This window comes from Gavia stellata, chromosome 25, assembly GCF_030936135.1.
Source record: "Gavia stellata isolate bGavSte3 chromosome 25, bGavSte3.hap2, whole genome shotgun sequence".
In the NCBI taxonomy this organism is placed as follows: domain Eukaryota; kingdom Metazoa; phylum Chordata; class Aves; order Gaviiformes; family Gaviidae; genus Gavia; species Gavia stellata.
In genome coordinates this window covers 6,420,846-6,438,386 of record NC_082618.1, presented here as the reverse complement: position 1 = coordinate 6,438,386, position 17,541 = coordinate 6,420,846, and the positions used below count along the sequence as shown (strand labels likewise).

Here is a 17,541-nt window from a genome sequence, read left to right as displayed (position 1 = left end):
CGCCCCGACGTGCCGGGGCGGGACCTGCCCCCGCCGCTCCCCCCGCGGTACCTCCCCGCGGCCGGGCACTGCCCACAACCAAGATGGCGGCAGGAGCGTCAGCCTGCAGGGCGGGCCGCGGCATGGCGGGGGGCTGCTGCCTGCTGCTGCTGCTGGCGCTGGGGCGGGCGGCGGCCCCGCCGGGCGGCATGCTCTACCCCCGGGAGACCCCCTCCCGGGAGCGGAAGGAGCTCGGCGGCCTCTGGAGCTTCCGCGCCGACTTCTCGCCGGGCAGGGACGCCGGCTTCGTGCAGCGCTGGTACCGGCAGCCGCTCCGGCAGGTACCGCGGGGCGGGAGAGGGGCGCGGGCAGGGACTGCCCCTTCCCCGGGGCAGGGGGGTGCTCTCCTCCCGGGAAGGGCCCCCCCTGCAAGGCGGGCTTCCTTCCTCTCCCCGCCGCACCGTTTCCCCCTTCCGTCCCCGCCAGGCTCGCGGGGCGGCCGCTCTTCCCCCCCCGCCCCGCGCTAAGTCTTATCGCTGTGCAGAGGTTTTTCCTCAGAGGCTTTTCTAATCACCGCCCGACGAAACGGCGGCCTCTGATTATCCCGCTTCTGCTCGGAAGCCAGGAAGCATCTGAATGAACTGCAGCCACCTTTAGCCGGTGTAGAAATCCCTGTGCTGCAAAAGCAACGCTTGGCCTTGCACGATGCTTACCTATCGTCAGCAGCATAAAATAAACAAAAACATGCCTGGAGAAGGCACGCTTGGATTATCTATTTCAGAGCAGCCGAGTGCAGATAAACAAGTTCTGGTGTAACTGAAATTCATTATGAAATTAACACCATTACCTAAAGGAAAGAAGTTATGTATTCTATGCGCAAAATGTACGTGTCCTTCATCATTTCTATTTTAGCCCTCTGGGCAAATTTTTTGGCCAAATTGTGGAAGGAGAGGAGAGCTGAAAGACACAATGCTGCTGGAAGTTTTGCAAAAAGACAGCCAGAGAGGAATCCCGGACTGTGCCCCTCAAAGGGAGGCTTAGATGTGTACACTCAACCTACTTTAGACATCAGAGAATCTCCCTGAAGGAGATGCACATTATGGCCATCGCAGTCAAAGGTTATCCTGTATCAGATACTAGAAAATCCCTTTCACCATCCAAGGATTTTCCTGCTAGGATTTTCTGATGTCTGATAAGGGCGCTGAGTAGTTTCTCTGCAGTGCCAGTGCGGTTCGGTGCTGAGTCAGCCGCGCACATGATGCTCACCCTGGGCGACCAAACCGTCCTCATTCCGCTCGCCATGGAAAAGCTTCCGTAGGAAAGGGGAAGTGCTCCAGCAGCGCTCGTTCATGCAACATCACGAGCGCAGCAGGTGCTAAAAATGAACAGCTCTATTTTGCAATAGCATCCCGTTACCTCAATGTTAATGTATTACAACACTGCCTGCCTATAATCCTTATATTAAAAATAAGTGAGTGAATTGACTCCATTGTAATCCTAAGGAATCTATGTTGCTTTCAAGGAGTAAGAAAGGCTGGACTGACCCCAGACAATCTCCACAGCCCTTCCCTGGAGGATCTGGCCCAAAATCTCCCCAACTCTTGCCACCCTTTTACTACAGCTCTTAGCCTGGCAAGCAGCACGCCATGCCAGTGAACCACAACACCAGCACTGCACACCAAACAGCTAGAGCTGTGCAGGAGAAACTACAGTTTGTGGGAAGTCTCAGGCTGAAACGACGACCTGGGCGTTTATTTTTTTTTTCCCCTCACTTCTCTGATTCCACAAGACCAGAGCCATTAATGAAAGCATTTCCCTGTCATAAATCAGAAGGAGAAAAAGATACGAGCAGCTTCTTGCTGTAGAAACAAGCAGGTTCCTGGGCCTGGTATCAAGTAGGACTTGTATGGGACCTGTGACAGATCATGCCAGTTTCTAAACAGGTTTTCCCAAGTATTTCCACTTGGCGAAGGGATTGTAAGGCTGTCAGTGGAAGGGGACACCTCCAGCAGTACAGGTTGGACAGCCAAGACCGTCAAATTTCTTTTTTTAAATGATCTGTTCCCTCCCTTTCTGTGCAATTCCTGCCAGACCGGTCCTGTGATTGACATGCCGGTGCCTGCCAGCTTCAACGATATCACTCAAGATCCCAGCTTGGAGAACTACATCGGCTGGGTTTGGTACGAGAAAGAGGCGCTGCTTCCTCTGCGCTGGCTTCAGGACGATCTCAACACCAGGGTGGTGCTCCGTTTTGGTAGTGCCCATTACTACTCCATTGTGGTACGTCGCACAGGAAATTATCTATGTGTTTCCAAAATTATGCTGCACTAAAATCTGTCTTGTGGCTTGTTCAGCAAACACATCTCTGCCTAGATTTTATATCAGTTTGCTATTTTCTTAACTCTTAGCTGTTTTCCTCCAGCCAAGAACTTGGCCACGTTTCCCAGGTCTCTCTTCTCTGATCCTCCAATATCAGGATTAGTAACTAAAACATTTCCTTGCTACATGATCTGCTGAAAACAGTGTCTCTCAGTGACACTTGCTTGTACATGACCCAGACCTAGCTCCCAGTAAAGGAAGGGCTGCCAGATTGAGCCCTTGAGGAGCCCAGAACAAGGTTCATTGTTGCTGGGAAGCCCAACTGCCCTTTGTTGGGCTCCTTCTCTTCTCCCTGCTGTGCTTGCCACAAAGCCCCAATAACCCTGCCTCTTGGGCTCACGGGTGTCTCCTCCTGCAGTGGGTCAATGGAGTGCAAGTCATGGAGCACGAAGGGGGGCACCTCCCTTTTGAAGCAGATATAAGCAGCATCATCCAGGGCAGCCCAGGGATCCCGTGCCGCATCACTGTCGCGCTCAACAACACTCTGACACCCCATACTCTGCCTCCGGGGTCAATTCAGTATATGAATGACAAGACAAGGTGAGTTGCTAAAGCGCTGTACTGCTGAGCTTATCCCAGGGATGAGAGAATGGGAATTTATTCAGCTGCTGGTTCCTAAGATCCTCCGAGCAACTTAAAAAAGCATGAGTTGTATTTATGCCGAAATTCATCAGACAAGCAGGGAGGAGTTTAAGCTTTAGTGTTATGAGGAATCTGCACTGAGTTACTGCATCTGTTTTATACACAGGGAACTGAGATTAAGTGATTTGCCAAGCTGAGTCAATGGCAGAGTTGAGAAGCTTGAGTTCAGCTGAAAACTGCAAGTACCAGCTATCCTGAAGGATCAAACCTATTCGGTGCATTAGATGTTTGTTAACTAGTAGTTCCCTTCAGTGTAGCAGCAGTAGCACTACTGAGAGCTAGATCCATCCTGTTGTAAAGATTACCAGCTAGCATCTATTTTTACATGAGTATTTTACACTGCTAGCATCCATATGCTGCCTTCAGCTCTTGTGTAATGAAACATAATGTAGCCATTTCTCCTGTCTTGCTCACTCAGGTATCCCAAGAACTATTTTGTACAGAACATCAGGTTTGATTTCTTTAATTATGCTGGAATCCATCGCCCGGTTGTGCTTTACACCACTCCTTCTGTCTACATAGATGATATTACTGTGACAACTACTTCATCAGAGAGTGTTGGTAGGTCCAGAACAATTACAGCAGCTACCTCGGGCTCCAAATGGAGATGACAAGGGCAGCAGAGAAAATATCCTGCAAAGGTCCAATTGAATTTGTTTCATAGTGGCTTTTTCCTTGAACCTGAGCTGGTCTATTGCACAGCTCAGCAGCTGCAAGAATAAGGTAAAGATTTCAGAAGCAATAAGAAAAAAAGAAGTGCTTGCAAGAGACTACTGTTACAATGAAAGGATGATCAGGTGTTTCTTGAAGTAGAATTTCTCAGTAGGAGCAGCCTTCCTGCCACTTAAAGCAGGATTATCTCTAAGTAACAGCATTGTGTGATACACAAATCAGGAAACTTCCTGGCAGACAGGTCATGCTTCTTACATTCAATTCATGCCGCTCCGTTGTTGTTCTACATCTCCCCGTTTTTTAATGCTGCTGTATGTGAAAACCCTCCAACATTTGATGCATGTATTTTCCCTTTCATGGCAGTCTCTGATTGTCTTTTGTTTCCTTTGAACCAGCAATGGTGCAATATCAGGTGTCGGTTGTTGGCAGCAAACTCTATTCCTTGTCCCTGAGTTTACGTGACCAGGAAGGGAAAGTGGTTGCTACAGGTGATGGGCCAGCTGGAGAGCTAAAAGTCCTGAACCCAAACCTTTGGTGGCCTTACCTGATGCACGAGAACCCTGGATACCGCTACTCCTTAGAGGCAAGAGTGACATTTCTTCCTTTCTGTGTGTGTTTCCTCTGACTGTCTAATAGGGTTAAGGAACTGCCATATGGACCATCTTCCGTACTTATCTTCTCTCATGGATCCTGTTCACATGACCAGAGTGGCATTGCTAATTACACAGTAATCAAATCAAGCTTTGCCAGCTTCCTGGATGCTGAACTGAAAGGTCTGTCGGTGAGAAGGGGGGGGCGGGGGGGGCATGCCTGGAGTGCACATATGCTCTCTCCGATGCTTGCCCTTCACATTTAGGGCCCAATCCATCCCTTGCAAAAGGACCGTTTGGGACAATACAGGGGAGGAGATACCGCAAAAGCGGAGAGTCTCTGAGGAACAGGCTGCTAACCTCTTCCACATGTTTTGCCATGCAATCAGCTTTCTTCCCACTCTGCAAGACAAGAGTTCAGCATCAATAGCGCTAGCCTGGAAGACTCTGTGAGTTAAGGATGAGTAGTGACGTTTAGATGCAGGAATTAGGGCAGATGAGCTGCTGTCAGTTTCCAGGGGTTCAGGTTCATAGCTCTTGTGAGCAGATGACCTTTCAGTCATTGCCTGGTATCAAGGTACAGGGCAGAAGAGGTGTACCGCTGCCTTGCCTGGGGGGATGAAATGGCCCAGATGAGTAAGAGGAAAAGAAACTGAAGCTCTTAGTGTGGGCAAGCCCCAAAAGGGTCATCCAGGGTTCATTCGTCATCCTTCAGCTTCCCCAGCTTGGATTTCTATTTTCTATTTAGTCAGACTACTCCTTCCCTGAGGAGGTACATGGGGACCACAGGAATCAGCTGAAGCAGTGGTGAGGAGCAGGCAGCATACTGAGACAGTGCTGGGAAACGGATGGGTGGTCAGGATAGCCCTTACACACGGGGGGGGGAGGACAGGGCATCCTTGCAAAGCCCAGCATGTCACTTACGTCTCCCCTTTGGAAATCCAGGTGAAAATGCAGGCGCAGGCAAATGGGGTGTTGCTGGAGGACGTGTACACACTCCTGGTTGGCATCCGCACCGTCCATGTCACCAGCACGCAGTTCCTCATCAACGGCAGGCCCTTCTACTTCCACGGCGTCAACAAGCACGAAGACGCTGACGTAAGTGCGCAGCGCCCATGGTGGGGGCACCTAATGGCACCTCGCTTTGTGCCACTGAGGCAGTGCCCACACTCACCTCCCCTCTCCACCCATTTCCTCACACCCTTCTCCCAGGCCAGGAGCTGCCGGGGGGCTGGGGTGAACTTTTTGCCAGCTTTAAGAGGACACCGTGCCCAGTTATCTCTCTCAGAGCACATGGGCAAGCCCGGGATGTGCTGGCAGAGGAGCTAAACCATCTCCCGGCCGTGGCTTTCGGCTCTCAGTTTCCCCATCCCGGGAAACGCCGGGGACAAAGTCTCCAGCGAGGAGGAGCCACAGGGCTGCGAGGCGCGGCCCGGCCACAGGGAGGCCCCGCGGCCGCGCCAGAGGCTCCGTCCCCGCCGGGCAAAGCCGCCCCGTCCCCCCCCGAGCCGCCCGCCAAGCTGCTCACCTCAGGGCCGGCGGGCGCTCCTCCCTCGCGGCGCCGGCGAGCGCGGGCTCCTCTCTGAGGGGGGAGCAGAGCCTCCTCGAGCCGCCCGCCAAGCCGCTCACCTCAGGGGCGGCGGGCTCCTCTCTGAGGGGGGGAGCAGAGCATCCCCCCGCCCCGAGCCGCTCACCTCAGGGGCGGCGAGCGCGGGCTCTCCTCTGAGGGAGAAGCAGAGCCCCGCTGGTCCGGGGTCCTCCTTCACCCTGTCCTCCCCAGCCTGCCTCATGGATAACACCTGTGAAAGGGAGGGAGAGGGCGGCCCCGGGCGGGGCAGCAGCAGTACCGGCAGCTTGCCTGCAACCGCCGTCCCCTCTGCTTCTCCAAAGCTGGGGTCTGGGTGTGCCTGTGGCAGTGCCCCTCAGAAAGGCAAACACTGCACGGAGAGGTGGTGCAGCCAGCTAGAAATGGTACCCGAGGCTGGAAACGCTCTGGGAGCGAGAAGGAAAGAGGTGGTGCCCAGCTAATGTGTGAGGAGAAGCCCCGGCCCATCAGTGTGACAGGGTGCGATGTCTCTCCCCCCCAGATTCGTGGCAAAGGCCTCGACTGGCCCCTGGTCATGAAGGATTTCAACCTGCTGCGCTGGCTGGGGGCAAACTCTTTCCGCACCAGCCACTACCCCTACGCCGAGGAGATCATGGACCTGTGCGATGCCTACGGCATCGTGGTGATCGACGAGTGCCCGGGAGTGGGGATTAAAATGCCGTAAGCAATCGCTCCAAGGACCCTTCCCCTTCCTTCTATGTTCATCCCTGCCACAGCATCCCCCTCCCGTCCCGCAGCGCCCGTTGTTCTGATAATGGAAGTACTTTGCTCTATTTAGAAATCGGCCCGTTGCGCCACGTGTGCCTAGTGCGGTTGGGCAACCGGCGGGCGTTTTGCCACATGGCCATCGCGTCATTTGGCCTGACTTGATTAATGAGCCCAAACCACAGCCCTGAACTGTGCAGCAGGGTTTGGGGAAATAGGGCAGAAGCCGTATTCAGTGTTAAGACTCAGCTGTGCTTATACACCCCAGAGGCTCAAGTTCTCACAGGGAGAGGCAAAGGGGATGGATTTTATACCCTCACCTCACCGGGTCTCGCTTCCTTTTATCTTTAAGCGAGAGCTTTGGGAACAGGTCTCTGCAGCATCATCTTGTTGTGATGGAGGAGCTGATCCGCAGGGATAAGAACAGACCCTCAGTTGTGATGTGGTCAGTAGCCAACGAGCCGGCATCGGAGCTGCCCCCAGCAGCCTACTACTTTAAGTAAGTGCGTCCGCTTGTACACAGAGCTGAGGCTTGAATCTTGGCAGATGATGCATCTTCCTTTGGGATGGCATAGAGAAGTAGTGAAGAGAAGGCAAGCAGTTTTTTGGGAACCCTGAAACAGTACCTGCAGATGCAAACTAAAAGCAAAACTGCTGTATGTGATGTTCAGAACCACGCAACGGTCTCAACCTGTTGTTTCTGAACCAGTAAGCCTCTGCAAAATTACCAGGAGTCAGTTTGGTCTGAGCATCTCTTCTCAACCTGAGGTTCAAGTAAAAGCAGACCTGATGGTAACAGGACATTCCTTGTTACCAATGGAAGAAGAATCTTAAATTCTTTAAGTCTGAGAATTACAGCAAAGTTGTAAAATATTGGGCCTTTAATTCTGAAGACAAGGTTCTTCAGTTAGTGCTAGTTATTTGTTCTGCAAGGGATTGTGACACCCCACTTCAAAGCCACTGCTCCAAATCCCTACAGACCCTTTGGTTTTATTTTTAAAGAAAGAGCTTTAAGCTTTGGATAGCCAAGAGTCATCTCTCTAATGGGGTAGCAGACTGTCCCTAGTAGCTGTAGGTGCATTAAAAGGTTCTTCAGAACGATCCACCACCCTCCTGCAATGTTGAGGTAGCAGCAGAGCTTGACCTTCCCATTCTCTGTCTCATCTCCCTCATTCAGGGTTTCCGCAAAAGCAGCCAGTCTTTGACTGCTCTGCATGCTGTGGTGTAGGGTTAGGGCCTCGTGCTTTTCCAGGAACACAGCCCAAGAGTTGCTCAGAAACTTCCCACTACCCTTCTCACATTTTCATGACCAAACTCACTGTCCCTTCACCAACTTGCAAGCTGCTGGCACCAACAGACAAATGAACATGCCTGCATTTGGTGTATTTCCACTCTTTTTTTCAGGTGGGATAGCAACCAACTTTGTGACAGATAAAGGTCTCTTTGCCATGATATTTATACTCGTGCAGAACTGGCTAGAATTGCAGGCACTTTATAGCAGATGATCACTAAGTATCCTACACTATTTAATTAAAAATACTCTGCCTGCTAAATCAAAAGCAGCTCCAAGTGTCTGAGGGAGGGTGAAGGGACAGAGAGCTTGGGGAAATGGGGCTGTGCTTCTCCATGCTGTTGTTGAACTCTTGCTTTACTGTTTGCAAACAGGACAGTGATAGCTCACACTAAAGCTCTTGATCCCTCCAGACCAGTAACCTTTGTGACAGATGCTAATTACGCTCTTGATCGTGGTGTAAGTTTACTTTATTTTCTAGCTTTTTCTTAAATTCATACCTTAAATTTCCTCTTCTTGTCATTTGTTTTACAGTCCTTTCCCCCCACCTCCCCAAATTTACTGGAGATATTTAAACAGGGAGAGGCAGAAGAAAACTTAGATTTTTAGTGCAAAGCACCTTATACTGCAGTTGTAGTCCAGCTGAAAAAAAAATAAAAATCCGTAAGACAGAAGAACAGTTCTTTGTCTTGAGTGAAGTATGGAGGATCAGATCCCTGGATTCCATTAACATTGTCATGCATCTACTCCATTGATTGTGTTACTAATGCTCAGGGTTTTCACTTGATTAAACCAAAGCTTAAACCTCTTAAAAATGCTAACAGCCCTCGTGGAAGTCTAAAGGAAGGAAGCTTTACTTTAATTCCTGCTTTAAACTGCTCTAGATCTTCTTTAGCAGATGTCTGTTAGTGTTGAATAACCTAAATGCTCTTCCAGCTTCATAATTAAAGTCCTAGAGCTGTATAAATAACCAAAAGGCACTTTTCTTGGATGTCTATGCCTTAAGCTGGCCATAGCATGAACAAAGGATCTTTAACCCACATAAATTTGTTCCCAGGGTAGTTCCTATGTAATTTTTATTTTTTCAAGATGGCTTTATAATACTTGCCCCTACTGTACAATAAACACTTCTAGGAGGTGAGTTAGTAGGTACACGATACTACCACATCCCTGTTACAGGGTACACTTTGTGTTTCCTTCAAGCTGTCCTACAGTTAGCAGGAATGTCGTTCTGAAACTGAGAGGTCTGTTACTCCCCACCCCGGAACAATAAAACTGGTGGCCATAGTTTTGAAGGTACCCAGCAGGGATCTGCTCTTGGGTATTGCTGTTTCATCAGGCATGCGCACACCGACTCTGACATCCCATCCCCACGAGCATGTTCTGACCAGCTTGAGGAGACACAGGAAGACAAAACCAAAGAACAGATCTCAAACACTGATATGATTAGAACTTTTTTTTTCCTTTTATTACAAAAAATGTTAAGAGAACATTGAACAAGTTACATACAACATCATTTTATCTTTAGTGGGCTTTGTGCCCTTTTATCATACTGTCCATGTGGTAGAAATGGCATATAACTTGCAGAATGCTTAGTCTTAGTATTGCACCACTGATGCACAAATTTAGTTCCTAGTCAAAATATTTGACCACTAACTTGATAATCACATTCCAATACTCAAAAAGTACATCTAAATGTACCAGCAAGCCAGAGACATCTTGGAAACTCAAAAACTTTTAACAAACCTGAGGATGAAATGGGTTGATCTTGTCTAACTCTTTGCTGTGACTTCCTAAGCCTCTAAGAACAATGCCAAGTTAATATGCTGTTAGCTTGTTAAGTTTATCTTGCCTTTTCTTCTGGGAAAGATGTCATGTTGGCAGGGCCTGAGTGATGAGGGAAAAGACTTTGTGAGTAATAAAACTGGATTCCATGAAACAAACCAAGAGGAGGATTTAGCTTTATGAGTGAAGGTTGTCTCTCTTGAGTTCTGTGACAAAACACTCTCACCTTGTTTTTTGTAGGCTCCTTATGTGGATGTAATTTGCGTAAATAGCTACTTCTCCTGGTATCACGACCCAGGCCATCTGGAAGTTATTCCACTACAACTCACAATACAGTTTGAGAACTGGTATAAAACCTACCAAAAACCCATTATCCAGAGTGAATATGGAGCAGACTCGGTTCCTGGACTTCACAGTGTAAGTGTTTTAGACACTCTAGGTGGAAAAAGCACCCTGCTCTTCTTACAGAGTCAGAAAAATGTAATTAGAAGAGATGGGTACCATTGAGCCTGACTATTTAGTTTTGAGATGCATTAGCTTTTAAGTGTCTGAAAGACTCCAAGATTGTAATCCTGCTCCACTGAAATCAATGAGCTTTGCCACTGACTAACAAAGGTTAAATTCTACCTGAAGAGGAGTTTTTATCTTTGACTAAAAGCACCAAGCACTCCGAAATCTGTACTTTGGCATTTGTAGAAGATGCGTAATTAGTAGAAGATAGGACACTGGAGACTAGACATTAATTTCATGATGCTGTCCTGCACAGAAGGGCACTCATACCTATCATGATAAAGCACCGTTATCAAGCAAGACCACAGACTCCCCCCAAGTATACCTGGCATTACATTTGTATTTTATGTGTGAAGTTTCCCCTTGCAATTTTTGTAGTTGCTAATCTTCATTAAATAGCCGTTCTTAATGCAGCGGCAACGAGAAGACCAAGCAATTGTAAAGCTTGTCTTCAGGAAGCAGGTCCCCAGTAAATAAGAAGTTAACATATGGAGCCTTTGCTGAGATTAACTGTCACCTTCATTCAAGGCCACCTCTTTTTCCTGGCTGTAGGATCCACCTCTTATGTTCAGCGAGGAATATCAGAAAGCTATGCTAAGAGAGTACCATTCCGTTTTTGACAAAAAGAGGAAAGAGTATGTGATTGGGGAGCTCGTATGGAATTTTGCAGATTTCATGACTAATCAAGGTAAGCTTGCATTTATATTCCAAACAAGTCTCCATCCTCCCTGCAAGTTTTGAAATGGTTTATGACACACAAAAGAATATTGTGCTGTAGGGTAGGACAAAAGGGCCCTCCACTTACCAAGCTAGAGCATAGCTGGTAGTCCAGCACAGCCAGAGCCACGAGGGAAGGTCCTGCCTGTACTTCACGCATCCTCTCTCTAGCCTGAGCTCCTAGATGTCCCACCTGCAAAGATGCTACCCAGAACACGAGACAATGCGCTAGGGCGGAATGCAAGGGAAGCTTGTGAGCAGACCTGGATTATTTTATTTCTTGGCCATCCTCAATTCAGAGCTTCAGTTAGCTATTAGGGATGTGTCTCACTTGCTTCATATTTCATCTACAACTGCCCTTAGTAACAGAGCACCTTAAATCACATATTATTAACTTGGTATAGAGGTTTAGCAATAGAGGACCAGATGCCACACTGGTAGACAACAGTCTTACCATGACACTCCATCCACTATTAATAATTAAGTGCATTCGCAAAGTATGGGGCATTCCTTGATCTACAGTGCAGACAGTCACAGAGAAATTAAAACTATTCTGACTCAGAAGGAGACTAGTAAGGAACCAGTTATGCATATGCCACCTGCAGTGAGTTAGGGTGGTGAACAGTCAGTGTTAATCTCAGGCAGAGAAACACCATTAAGAATAATCTGTAGAGCACCAATATAGGTATTAGAAAGCTAAGTCATCACAGAGGAGTAGTCAGAAAAGTACTATTAGTTTCAAATAGGAGGATGGAGAAAATGTAGACAAGTTCACATACACATATGCAGTTCCAGTCTCTCTACGTGTTGTGATCATCTTTTCTAGTTTCCTCTGAAAAGTAAAATAGGCAGAAAGGACATGGACACCACTAAAGGACAGTACAGTCAAACAGTTAGTCATCAACATTTTCACCATCAAATTTCAAGGTGGAACTAATAGCAGTCAATATAAATACTGATCAATACTGATTAATGGGCACACCCAAATTAACTGTCATCAACCTATCAGTTGTAAATACAATGAATTGCAGCTATATTGCTCAGTTACATCAATTAATCTTGCCAAGATGACGCAAATTACATCTGCCAAGTTCCCTGTTGTACCTGACTATGTGTAGAACAAAGTGCATAGGTCTCTTCCACCTAACCTGATTTAGTACGTACATACATCGTAACAGTTCACAGTAGGGGATATAAAAGTATTTTATATATACTTGCTTTATTTTATAACTTCTTTACAGGGACCACACGTGTTTTGGGGAACAAGAAAGGAATATTTACCCGCCAACGACAGCCCAAATCAGCTGCATTTGTTCTTAGAGAAAGATACTGGAAGATTGCAAATGAATCAAGCTGTCTTCCTCCTATAATAAAATCACATACCCTCTTTCTAAAATGAAATCAAAAGGTATAGTGACTGGGTACTATGCTGAACTTGTTCATTAAATTTCTGTTTAAATAATATTTATGCCTGACTCAAGTCTTGCAAGTCTAATGCAATTTCTAGTCCACCTGAAGTAGTTACTATGATACAAAGCAGATCAGAAACACTAGTTTCCTATGCTTAGCCATGTCTGTAGGCTTCCTGTTTCCAGGTAGTAAAATGAATATTCAGAGTTTCAAAGAGCTGAAGTTAGAGATCCTGACTGAGGTATCTGTTTATGGCAAAAAAAATTATATTACATGATACAAATCAATGCCGAAGACTTAAACATCCAAGTTACACTAAATGAACATCACATCCTTCCAATGCAAATGAGGTTTTCCAGTTATACTCCCCTAAGTTACACTACTCAGATCACAGCAAATTGTCCACAGGATTACTGACGAGCACAACTTCTATAGCTTCTCTTGCTGGCCAGAGTATATGTGGCTGGCTGAGAAATTCTGAGAGTTCACAGCATTCAGGAAGTGGATGAACCACCACTTCCGTGAGGATACCCAACATACTCCAATACAGTATGGAATTCACACTGCAGCAGCAAGGTGGAATATGTTAGATAGGTAGGTACTACATTAACTGAACTTTGCTTAAAACTATTTATTTTAGTCACAGTACCAGAACTGCCGCTATTAGATGCGGTTTTACCTTCCGGCATTGAAGAGCTTCCTTCATATTAAACTGCCACTATGTACTACAGTAATAGTATTCTAGAGGGTAAATTTGATCTAAACCTTGCCTGAAGCATTCTGGGGTAGGACAATGTGTAAATTAATGTACACACGCTACTTTAGCCAGTAATGTAGGGTAGTAACATCCCTTTCAGGCCACACACCAGTCTTAGAGGACTCTGAAGGCCAGGCTTTAGACAGTAACAGATTGTGCCAATACTCACAGAAGAGCTCAGAGCACTCAGTCTGCAACCTTCTTACTGCAGCACCACAGGGTTGTCCCAAGAGCAGCATCACCCATAGCAGAACCACAAGATTGTAGGCTGCTTACCGAATTTTGGAAGTTGGCACAATTACGTAGTTTTGTTACTCCGATTCACTGATACTGTGTGATACTGTTGCTATGACTGCTTTTTCTGCAACTGGCTCTTCTGATAGTACCTCAAGAAAATGACCAAAACATCTGCCAATATAAAGAAAATATTTGCTCTTATGTTGTGTGGTGACCAAATTCTCTTTCCTTTAGATGGGATGATACATTAAAAACCAACACCACTTTCCACACTGCCACATGCAGAATAAGGACATACATCTTTACTGCAGACTTCAAAACAATTTTTCTTAAATTTTTAAGGGAAAAGAAGAAACATACTATCAACATTCCTTATGGTTATACCATGTTAGGTTTACAGATTTTGCTATATAACTAAAACCCCAGAATATAGATGTCTATCCACAGTAAAAAGACACTTGCTCAAATGTACCATGGTGTAAGAGTACCGTATTTAAGCCCACTACCAGAACGGCCAGAAGTCCTTTCAACTTCTCGATCTCTAGATACAATTTTTTTAAACCATTTTCTTCCCCATTTCAACAGACATGACATACCAACAGCTGCCACATCAAAATACAGATAAAGATTTGACATTGTTAACGCATTACAAACTAGGGCTCAGACCCCTATGATAACACACAGGGCTTGCAGCTGCAGAAGAGAAAGCTATTACTTCCATTCAGTCCAACAAAACAGATGCAAAGTTTAATATCCGCACGTAAGGTAAGCACACATTTCAGAGTCTTAGCTCCTGCTTGTTCTTAACAGCTCAGTGCAATTGTGAGCCCAAGCTGCCTATCCAACTCTTCCCCAAAAGCTTCCTCCCTCCCACCCAGATCCAGGAGAACATAGAGCAGTTTCCAGATACTTTGTGATCTTGTCAGAGTGGAGTTAAAGCAGACTTACAGAACCAAGGAAAGCAGGAAGCGATAAAAATAACATACTTAACGGCTTTTTTTATATGTTGCTTAAAGAACTGTAAACAGTTAAAGCCTCAAGTCAACGCTGCTCAACCTTTACAGACCCATGTGCACACGACATTCAGCAAGACACGATGAAGCTGCAGAAATCTCTGGGGACCCAAGTGCTTTAACCCTTCTACTGCTAACACACCACAATGTCTTTGAACAAAACCACAACTTAGTACATTTCTAAAAACAGAATTACAGTACTGACTTTAAAAACAGTTTCTAAGGCTCAGACTGAGTCCGAAAAGGCCTCTGAGTGGGTTCATTCAAGCTCTTACGTTTGGACTGCATGAATGCAGCATAAGAATGATTGCAGCAAGACGTCCACAGGTAATTTCTACATTTATTTTTTATACCAAAAGTTATGTGCAACAAATAGAATTCGTACATATTTACATTGGTTTACCTGTTAGCAAAATTGTATCCTAAACTTCCAATAGAGAATCTTTCAACCTGTGTTGATAAAAGGAACATCTGACCAATGACTCCATTTAAATGGATGTTTAATTTGGAGTTTAAAGCACTAATAATAAATAGTTGATGGAACATACTATACAGAACAAACACCTAATATTTAGGCCATGCTTAATACAGTTTTATGGTAACAGAATACTTCATCTTTTCTGGACCAGTTTTGTCTAGATCACATTTAAACAACATTGGCAGAACCAAAGCTATTAGATCTCCATTTGACTTTAGCCCATATAAATTAGGAGCATCAAGTGCTGCCTGAAGCACCTCGCCAATCTTTTTGAACAACCAAGAGGCTCTGTACAGCAGAAGACAAATGTGTACTACAGTATGCAGAAATCTCCTAAGAAAGAGATTTGTTGTCACTTTAGATATCCAAGGTGGTAGGGAATGTTTCATTGGCCTTAGTGTTACAAACACTTTACAGTTAAAAACTTTTAAGAGCATTCATTTCCTAAACAAGACCTGAATGCTTCGTTGGCCTTAAGAGTAGCAAGTACCTTACAGTAAGAGGATTTCAGGAATGTTTAATTCCTAAGCAGGTTTTGGGATGAGGTTCTTTTTGCCTTTCCAATTCACCCCTCCCCACAAAGCTTTTGAGAGCCAGGGTCAGGGGGGAGCCCAAATTCAGAACCACTGGTTGTAGATTATGAACTTTTTCCCCTCCATTCTCATGAGTGTTGAAACCACAACCAGAATCTGTGTAATCATACTGCCCCCCTCTCCCACTGCCAGACAGGTTATTATTTAGTAGCTTTTTTTTCACCTGTATTCTTGTATCCTCAAAATTTCTCAGAATTTGCCTTCTGATTTGTAAGCATCAAATTAATATCAACCACATATTTGCCACAACATTTGTTTCAGTTTGGGGCAGGCAGGGGGGCAGCTGCATGAAGCACTCATCTGATTTCCATCATGTTACTAATTGTAACCTGAGCCATTTTACTGGAAGAAATATGCTGTTTCTATCATTGGGAGCAACAAGGAAAGAGTCAAAGAACTGGAAGCAAAAAGGTCTAAATTTCTATTGCTAATATTATTTTGCCCTTTATTCAGGCCAACTGCATTTCTGAAGCACAAGAGAGAAAGTAGAAGAGTTAGGGCCATTTCTAGCAAATCACTTCCAGTAAAAAGTAACTGTAAGAAAAGCACACAAGACAAGAGAGTTCACAATTAAGGATCAGATTTGCAAGTTCGTGCACAAAGTGTAGCTGCAGATTCTTCCACAGACCAAACTCAATTTCCATTTGATCCCTATGGGCACACAAACAAGGACTGCAGACGCGACCGCTGAAAATCTGGCCCTAAACAATTTTACTAAACAAACTGAACTAACAGACTATGCCCACACAGACAAGCACAAGACACAGTGAAGTTAGTCAACACCTATACTTTCAGTTGATGGGGCTTTTTTCCTTTTTTTGGTGTGCACTATACCCAGGAATCGGACCAAGTAATCATGGATTATACTTGTCTCCATTGCTGCTTGTTCTGAGATATTAGCACTGCGACTAACCATTTCAGGCAGCACGTGTTCACCTCTTCCTTGGATGAAAAAGATGCCTTAGTGTAGATGACAGGAATGCATCAAAATAAATCTATACAACATATTAAACAGTAGTATTGCCTCAAGGCTTGTAAGAGAACAAAGTAAAGCCTTGAGGAACCTGTTTAACATCATTCAGTCCCCTCATATCAAAGTTCAAGGCATTTGAGAGACAGAACTAAACATCAAGACAAGCTTTAACTATACTCTGGTCAATACAAAATGCATTTAATGAATTGTTGTCTAGAACTGTTAGATAAGAGGGACAAGTAATTTAGTGTTACATGCAACAGATGTTACTCATACCACAGAACTCTATACATAAAAGCAGCTTCCACCTACATCCTCGATACAAACCAGAAAATTACTTCAGTAGTAATTTAAGTACTATTTTGTGAATTCAATCTAAAAATTCTATTTTCTCTACTGAACACTGCATGTTTCACAGTCAAGTTTATCCTCAGCAACTTAGTGTTTATAATCCACTTAGCCATACAAGATAAGTGTCTCTCTGACATTCATGTTTAAGAAAAAAAATCCTAAAATTAGTTAAACTAATTCTTTAAATAAATGGGTACGCAGTTGGAATTCTTCATATTTAGAAGCTGACAAGGGCAAAAAGCAGCACAGCACCAATTACAGAAAGTAGCTGAACCTATACTTTTTGGTGACAGAGTCTGAAACACAAGTATTTTACTTTCCGAATCACATCCTCAACCTTTATCGCATTGATTTAAGTTAACTGAAACAATATTGCTACCACTTCTCAGTCTAAAAACTAAAATAGATCTCTTAATACTCATCTATCCCCAGCAAGTTTGCTGGGAATTTTGTTTGTTTGTTCACTTTTAAAGCAAGGACACTTCTGCCTGCCAAGTTCAACACAAAGTATTTGGTTTAAGATTTTAAGACAGAAGGCACTTTCAACATTCAGCCTTAGAATACTGAGTGCAGAAACAACATTTACAATTTTGTTCCTTTGTTTAAATCTGCAGTTTAATTTTTTTCCAATTAGTTATTAGAAAGAGCAATGATAGCACTATATCACATTTCATTTTCAGGAGCACATTTACATACTTATCCCACTAAACAGGTTGCCCTTCCAAGGGTGTGTCAGGCCTAAAGTTCATTTCCCAATATAGCACAAACCAAGGATCCTGATGAAGATCAATTAAGTAACTGCTTCTTCAGTGCAGTACTTGGTTATCCCACTCAGTCAGTGGTTTCCACTGCA

The 17,541-nt window shown here is 45.1% G+C and overlaps 1 protein-coding gene across 1 annotated transcript; it reads left to right on the top strand.

Moving 5' to 3' along the window:
- Nucleotides 1-104: 104 nt before the first annotated feature.
- GUSB (glucuronidase beta) lies at nucleotides 105-12,434 on the top strand. Its single transcript, XM_059829214.1, has 12 exons — nucleotides 105-320; nucleotides 2,071-2,259; nucleotides 2,717-2,898; nucleotides 3,419-3,561; nucleotides 4,068-4,255; nucleotides 5,208-5,360; nucleotides 6,350-6,528; nucleotides 6,926-7,072; nucleotides 8,239-8,323; nucleotides 9,890-10,066; nucleotides 10,712-10,847; nucleotides 12,118-12,434. Exons 1-12 carry the CDS (start codon nucleotides 123-125, stop codon nucleotides 12,273-12,275), a joined length of 1,935 nt encoding a protein of 644 aa, XP_059685197.1. The 5' UTR covers nucleotides 105-122; the 3' UTR covers nucleotides 12,276-12,434.
- Nucleotides 12,435-17,541: the final 5,107 nt, after the last annotated feature.

Bases quoted from the DNA above. Each gene is read 5' to 3' on its own strand.
- GUSB (XM_059829214.1), top strand. From the start codon at position 123: ATGGCGGGGGGCTGCTGCCTGCTGCTGCTGCTGGCGCTGGGGCGGGCG. The intron at 7,073-8,238 runs GTAAGTGCGTCC...GTTTGCAAACAG, and splicing joins CCAGCAGCCTACTACTTTAA to GACAGTGATAGCTCACACTA. The intron at 10,067-10,711 runs GTAAGTGTTTTA...TCCTGGCTGTAG, and splicing joins CGGTTCCTGGACTTCACAGT to GATCCACCTCTTATGTTCAG.